At 34.7% G+C, this 8150-nt stretch overlaps 1 protein-coding gene across 1 annotated transcript; it reads left to right on the top strand.

Moving 5' to 3' along the window:
- The first annotated feature begins 3288 nt into the window (after positions 1-3288).
- On the top strand, positions 3289-3988 carry LOC113777300 (protein Brevis radix-like 3). Its single transcript, XM_027322334.1, has 2 exons — positions 3289-3503; positions 3629-3988. Exons 1-2 carry the CDS (start codon positions 3360-3362, stop codon positions 3986-3988), a joined length of 504 nt encoding a protein of 167 aa, XP_027178135.1. The 5' UTR covers positions 3289-3359.
- The last annotated feature ends 4162 nt before the right edge of the window (positions 3989-8150 follow it).

The raw sequence follows: 8150 nt of genomic DNA, 5'->3' as shown, positions 1-8150 counted from the left end.
CTAATGCTCCAAAGCATACTATCCCTCCACCTTATTCCCCCTCAGATTCTGGAGAAGAAGAGGAGGATGAGGAAGGAAGAGATGAGGACGAATCAGAAAATTCTTCATATAATGCTTTTGCATCAGATTTAACAGTCGAGTTCAATTCTCGGATGAAACACACCTCAAACGCCCCTTACAATTAGAAAATCATCATGAAAAGGATTTGACAAGCAAGAAAAGGGCTAAAGTTAACGATGATGGACCGATGAAAGGTAAGCCTTTTGCTGTCGACAGCTTTTGGTTGGAGGTACTGGTAAGGTGTTGAGTGATGAGAATTTAATTTGTCTTGAGTAAATCTGTTTATGTTGATCTGCATTTTGGCAGGTGATTGCTGGTCGAAGAGGTTTCTTGAAAGTGAACAAAAGTTTATTTTGTGAAGCCAAAGCAAAGAAATTGGAGGTCAAGTGGAAGAAATCGCACAATGCTGAAGCAGAGATTTTTTGAAGAAGTTGGAATTGATGAATGAGCACACCAGCTTGGTGTTGGAAGGTATGAAAGATAGTAATTAGTGGCTGAAGTTATATTTTTTATATTAATCAGTAGTATTTTAAATTTCGTGCCATATAGTCCTGAAAATTTTATAATGTATATCTTAAGTTTAGTCATGGAAACACCTTGATGCCAATTCTGTTATTAACTGCTCATTTCCTCCTAATTCTTTAGTTTTCTGATATCTTTGCTTATTTGTGTTGGATGATGACTTTTTTGAAACTTAAACAATATCCAATTTGTTAAAAGCTATGCAATAAGTACACAGCTAAAAATTAAAGTAATGGCTGAGCTCCTAATGCTATAGATGACAAAGCAATGAGAGTGATAAAATGCGTATACCGTTTCAGGATTTTTCATGGATTCCTGATTGGTTTCACCAACAAAAGTCTTTTTGGTTCTGGGAGATATGCATGGATAATCTAACACGTATTTCAGCTGCAATGAAGTGAATGACAAGCAAGAGTTAGTTATAAATTTTGCAAGGCACAAGAAAATAAATAAAAATATTAGAACGTACCCAAAACATAGAATTGAAGAAAACAAATTGCTGATACTCTTTCTGGAGTAAATGAAGGTACTGTGTCACGATCTTAAAATAATGGAACAAATTCACAGATTCAATAAAATGCCAATAAAAGAAAATGAAGAAGGAGCTATCACTGTTCAAAAGAATAAAAAACTTAACTTTGTCATTGAGACATTGCTCATCATGCATCACTTGCTCCAATTCTTCTTTTGTAATATCAAAAAGATGTTGCTTATCTAGTATACTCACACAGCTGTGGACAATGAAATAGAATATCAGAAAACTCAGATGAAAGTGACATATTTTCATTGATTAAAGCAACTAGACTTCAACATATATTTGAGGAGCGATTTTTGTAGTCTATAAGATGAAAGCCTACAGTTTCTTTCAAATCCTTCTTTGCTACTCCATAACCTTCTGGATGACACTGCTCAATAAAGATATTAGTATATATAAAAATCAGTGAAGAAAACATAAAGAACATGTCTTACATCTTTTAAAAATGTCAATATCTCAAATTTGGTCTCTTTCACCTCCAAGGCACCAATCTTTTTTAAAATTTCTTTCACCTTATTTTGAACCTAAGAAGAAAAGAATTAGGTTATGCACTTTGGTTACTTGACAAGAAGAAACAATAAGATAAAAAAGAACACATTAACATATATTTTTCCCAACTCTGGTTTCTTCTGAAAGTATAACAACATCATCGAACTCTTCTTTTTCTCCCAAAACCGGTAGCTTCTCAACCCCAGCAAACTTTCCCATTTCATCCAATTCTTTTATTTCTTCAATTTTCTTATTCTTTTCCCCACTCTCTCTAATGACAGCATCAACAGTTTGAAATTTCTTCTACATCCAACCCTGATTTTCAGTTTTGATTGCCATTTTCTTGAAGTATGAAACTCCCATTTTTTGATTGTAAAATCCTTTGTCAATATGCTTACCATAAAAAGGAACCTTAAAGCGTTTAAAGATCCTAGTAAGAAATATACCAAATGGGAGATAGGTTTTCTTCTACTCTCTGCTCTTAACCTTCATAATCTTGTTGAAGATGGTGGCAATCATCAATTTGCTACTGTTCATTGATTTTTTCTTCAACAAATATCACAAAATAATTATTTCTAGTGCATTAACGGAAGTGATACTTCCAACTTTAGGAACAATGTTATGAGTAATTATCAGATGTAAAAGCCTTGGCAAAACTTTCATATCAGGCCCATAAAACTTTATTTTTTGGGAGAATTATAGTTTTGGTCCCCAATTTATTACCAACGCGCGAAACTAGTCCCCAATCGATTGCACATAACAAATGTGATCCCTAATCTATTCAATTTTGCTCAAAAGTGGACGATTGACGGGTTTTCATCATTTTTTGACGGAAATAAGTGACGGAAAGCATGTGCCTGTACTTAAAATCCTTTTTTCATTTTTTTAAGCGGAAAAACTCATAAAAAACTATATCCTGCTTTCTGGTGCTCCCATTCCTAATTAGCAAAGACAAAACACACTAATTGTCCCCCCTTCTTCTCTTCAGGCTCCAGAAACGAGAACAAAAAACCAGATGAGGCCATGCCCCCACGAGGTTGTGAAGTGTTTCCCTCCGAAACTTAAACCCAAAATGTGACAAAGACGGACGGGAAAAACTCGAAACTTGCAGGTTGCAGCAGAACCCGTTGCCCGCCTCTCTTATGATCTTTTCCTTGCAGAAATGCTCCCTACTGTATGCACTAGTACCACATGGAGAGAGCAATGAAAACCCCACAAATCTCAACAGCTTTTCTTTCACACTAGTCTCTCTCTCTCTCTCTCTGCATCTTCGCTCTTCTTTGTTTTCCCTTTCACATTCTCTTCTTCTTTTATTGCCTTATTTATTATTATAGACAAAAAATAGACAGACAAATGGAAGGAATAATAAATGGAAGGACAAAAAAGTACGTGTACTAAAGTAGACAAAAAGTAATCCTGCTGCAAATGAAGCTAAAGCTTACCTCTCTCTCTCTCTCCCCCTCCAACCTTCTCCTTCTCCAACTTCTACTGCAATTTTTTGAACCGACCCTTCATGCTTCATAACATAAGTTGAGTCGTCCTCCTCATTTTTTCTTCGCACTTGATCATGCCCTCATCAAATTCCCGAGTACATGTACTCCTCCATTGATTTGCTGACCCACTTTTTCCCCGGTACCCCGGGGGCAAAAGCTAAACTTTGATTTACTAGCGGAGATCCCACAGCCAAAAGGCAAAACTATTCTACATTCTCAATTCCTCGGCGCGCAGCTCTGGTCCAGTCAAGCAGCAAATAATGTTGACTTGTATAGCTTGCTCTAAGCAACACCTCAATGCCGCATCTCTTCCCCAACCCCAACATGATGATGACGACGACGCCGCCGCCGCCGCTATTTCCACTCCTTCCACTAGACAAGCCATCAAAGCCCTCACTTCTCAAGTACTGTAGTCTGATGTCCATCCATTACTCTGCCCTTTTCATTCTGCTACATAATTCTCTACGGAGTAATATTTTCATTCCAGTTTTACATTTGTTGATCATTAGGCATTATTATTGTGTTTTAGATCAAGGACATTGCAATGAAGGCTTCGGGTACGTACAAGAACTGCAAGCCCTGTTCTGGCTCTTCCAATCACCACAATAACTGCGGGGATGACTACGCCGATTCGGAACCCGGCTCTGTCTCTGGCCGCTATCATTTCTCCTACGCTAGAGCTGCTGCTGCTGCTGCTGCTGGTAGCTCCAATTCTACGCCAAGGCGGCCCTGGGGGAGGGAAATGGAATCCAGATTGAAAGTGTTTTCCAGCGGCGAAACCACGCCCGCCTCCGTCAGCGGCCGGACAGAGTCGGTTGTGTTTATGGAAGAAGACGAGCCCAAGGAATGGGTCGCTCAGGTGGAGCCTGGCGTCCTTATCACTAATTAATATAATTAACTCCATTTGCTAATTGAGTTTTGTCTTTGCTAATTAGGAATGAGGGCACCATAAAGCAGGAAATAGTTTTTTATGTGTTTTCCCGCTTAAAAAAATGAAAAAAGGATTTTAAGTATGGGCACATGCTCTCACGTGACTTATTTCCGTCAAAAAATTATGAAAACCCGTCAATTGTCCACTTTTGAGCAAAATTGAATAGATTGGGGACCACATTTGTTATGTGCAATCAATTGGGGACTAGTTTCGCGCGTTGGTAATAAATTGGGGACCAAAACTCCAATTCTCCCTTATTTTTTTTATCCATTTGCATAATCTGTCATCATTTTGCAGAATTTCTCCAAGAAACTCTGTCTCATTATACCCCTCTACAGTAAGGTTATCAATTTTTTTTGGCACTAATTTTTTTATAATCAACAGAATATCCATTGTCAACCAAACCAAACTCATCCCTTAGAATCTCAGTAGATAACTCCATTTGTACATTCCTAACCTGTGAATTCATTACAGACTTGTCCTTATTTCCACTACAATTGGCATAGAATTCTCTAACAAACCCATCATTGCACTTATCATTATTTGACATCAAATTCATCAAATTTTGGGAATCAAGATATTCCCTAATATCAATACACTCATTAGCTAGTGCTTTTACATCAACCCACATATCTGGAGAGATTGGAAGAAATTATTTTTGCAAACTCAAGACACCTAATTTATAAAGTCTCAAGAAACCTTTAGAACTGTTATAAAAAGCAACTTATTCATTCTAAATTTTTGTTTGGGATAATTTCATAAACCTCCCCGGAGGTTTCTAACAATTTTACTGGGAGGCTTGTTTGATTCTTCCAGTTTCTTCAGGTATGTGGGTTGATGTAGAAGCACGAGTTAATGAGTGTTGAGATATGAAACTTTTCCTACAAATTTTGCTAGATTATGTTTGATATCAAAATAATTTAGTTATTAGAAAATAAGGATATTTGTTAACAAAAGATCATGTTGGCTTGTTAACAAATATTTTAGCTAAGATTTGCTAGTAGAAGAAGATTATATTTTGTTGAGATTTTTAGGATAATTGTTAGTTGGATAATTTGTTAGTTTATTTCATGTAATCACTATAAATAGTGAGTTGATGAATGTAGAATATAAACTCATTTTTCAACTTCAATACAAGTCTCTTATAAGCCTTTTTTGCAACACTAAGGTGTTGTTTCTTAGTTTATGCCCCAAAAAATCAACAAAGTGGTATCAAGAACCTATATTTTAAGGGTCTAAGTCTTTTTTTGAGAGTGCATTGGTGAGGATCCTTTATAAGTTCAAAACCATGACAGGAAAGAACTTTTTGTCAAATGTTTCAACTTTTGGTGGTGAAACTTACCAAATTTGGGCCATAAAATTTTGGACTTATTTGGTAGTCAATGATCTACGGGATATGGTGGAGATGAATTTTGTTTCACCAGCATTTGAAGAGCTGATGGATACACAAATTAGAGACCACAAAGTTGCAGTTAGACAGAGATCCAAAGCCAGCATTCACATATCAGTTTTTGATGCCGTTTTCACAAGGATAATGGCTAATGATTTGATTGAGAATAAATTATTCTCAATTAAAATAAAAAGGAAAAGTTTCACTATGAATTGATCAGATTTTGACAATTCTAAAGTGGAACATGATGATGAAATCAAGAATTCAGATCCTGAAAAAATTCAGGAGGAGATCAGTGATAAGTCAGGAGATATCAAATTGATTCCTGATATTTATTAAGATTATAACATTTTTGTTTTTGAGTCTACAGATTTTGATGGTGATGACAATATGAAGAACCATGCAGAATTTTATATTTTCTGTATAGGTTCAAATATCATCAAAGGATGTTCCATTTTAAACCTATGAGAAGGTTATTTGGAAACATAAAAAAAAAAAATCATCTTTTATATGGAGTTTGGCATGAGAAGACAAAAGAAGTGGTTCGTTGCAAGACTAATATTTAGCTTGCATAAAAACCCAAAGGAAGAAGTTCATTGCAAGGCTAATCATCAATTGCAAAATTTCTTATAAAAGTCTCGTCCAAAACAAGATTCAAAAATTTGAGAAGACAATTCAAAATCTGCAGCAAAAGTGGCAAGGAGGAGTGTTGAGATATGCAACTTTTCCTACAGATTTTGCTAGATTATGTTTGATATCAAAATAATTTAGTTATTAGAAAAATAAAGATATTTGTTAACAAAAGATCATGTTGGTTTGTTAACAAATATTTTAGCTAAGATTTGCTAGTAGAAGAAGATTATATTTTGTTGAGATTTTTAGGATAATTGTTAGTTTGATATTTTGTTAGTTTATTTCATGTAATCACTATAAATAGTGAGTTGATGAATGTAGAATATAAGCTCATTTTCCAACTTCAATACAAGTCTCTTATAAGTTTTTTTTGCAACACTAAGGTGTTGTTTCTTAGTTTATACCCCAAAAAATCAACAAAGAGTGTATTGATATTAGGGAATATCTTGATTCCCAAAATTTGATGAATTTGATGTCAAATAATGATAAGTGTTATGATGGGCTTGTTAGAGAATTCTATGCCAATTGTAGTGAAAATAAGGACAAGTCTATAGTGCGTTCACATGTTAGGAATATACAAATGGAGCTGTCTACTAAGGTTCTAAAGGATGAGTTTGGTTTGATTAACAATGGATATTCTATTGATTATAAAAAGATTAGTGCCAAGAATGTTGATAAGCTTGCTGTGGAGGGGTATAATGAGACAGTTTCTTGGAGAAATTCTGCAAAATGATGACAAAATTATGCAAATGGATAAAAAAATAAAGTTTTATGAGCCTGATATGAAAGTTTTGCCAAGGCTTTTAAATCTGATAATCACTCATAACATTGTTCCTAAAGGTGGAAGTATCACTTCCGTTATTGCACTAGAAAGAATTATTTTGTGGTGTTTGTTGAAGAAAAAATCAGTGAACATTGGCAAATTGATGATTGTCACCATTTTCAACAAGATTAAGAAGGTTAAGAGTAGGGAGTATAAGAAAACCTATCTCCCATTTGGTATATTTCTTACTAGAATCTTTAAGCGCTTTAAGGTTCCTTTTTATGGTGAGCATATTGACAAAGGATTTTACAGTAAAAAAATGGGAGTTTCATACTTCAAGAAAATGACAATCAAAACTGAAAATCAGGGTTGGATGTAGAAGAAATTTAAAACTGTTGATGCTGTCATTGGAGAGAATGGGGAAGAGAATAAGAAAATTGAAGAAATAAAAGAATTGGATGAGATGGGGAAGTTTGCTGGGGTTGAGAAGCTACCGATTTTGGGAGAAAAAGAAGAGTTTGATGATGTTGTTATACTTTCAAAAGAAACCAGAGTTGGGGAAAGTGTATGTTAATGTATTCTTTTTTATCTTATTGTTTTTTCTTGTCAAGTAACCAAAGTGCATAACCTAATTCTTTTCTTATTAGGTTCAAAATAAGATGAAAGAAATTTTAGAAAAGGTGGGTGCCTTGGAAGTGAAAGAGACCAGATTTGAGACATTGGCATTTCTAAAAGATGTAAGACATGTTCCTTATGTTTTCTTCACTGATTTTTATATATACTAATATCTTTATTGAGCAGTGTCATCTAGAAGGTTCTGGAGTAGCAGAGAAGGATTTGAAAAAAACTGTAGGTTCTATAGGCTTTCATCTTAGAGAAATTGTTTCTCAAATATATGTTGAAGTCTAATTGCTTTAATCAATGAAAATATGTCACTTTTATCTGATTTTTCTGATCTTCTATTTCATTGTCCATAGCTGTGTGAGTATATTAAATAAGCAACATCTTTTTGATATTACAAAAGAAGAATTGGAGTAAGTGATGCATGATGAGCAATGTCTCAATGACAAAGTTAAGTTTTTTATTCTTTTGAACAATGATAGTTCCTTCTTCATTTTCTTTTATTGGCATTTTACTGAATCTGTGAATTTGTTCCATTATTTTAAGGTTGTGACACAGTACCTTCATTTACTCCAGAGAGAGTATCAGCAATTTGTTTTCTTCAATCCTACGTTTTGGGTACGTTCTAATATTTTTATTTATTTTCTTGTGCCTTGCAAAATTTATAGCTAACTCTTGCTTGTCATTCACTTCATTGCAGCTGAAATACGTGT

Source organism: Coffea eugenioides, chromosome 7 (genome assembly GCF_003713205.1).
Source record: "Coffea eugenioides isolate CCC68of chromosome 7, Ceug_1.0, whole genome shotgun sequence".
Taxonomy (NCBI): Eukaryota; Viridiplantae; Streptophyta; class Magnoliopsida; order Gentianales; family Rubiaceae; genus Coffea; species Coffea eugenioides.
The sequence above is the reverse complement of the archived record's forward strand: the minus strand, read 5'-3'. Positions and strand labels throughout refer to the sequence as shown.

What these genes read in the sequence shown, in the direction of transcription:
- LOC113777300 (XM_027322334.1), top strand. Translation starts at nt 3,360, where the DNA reads ATGTTGACTTGTATAGCTTGCTCTAAGCAACACCTCAATGCCGCATCT. An exon ending in TCAAAGCCCTCACTTCTCAA is followed by an intron (nt 3,504 to 3,628) that starts GTACTGTAGTCT and finishes ATTGTGTTTTAG; the next exon opens with ATCAAGGACATTGCAATGAA.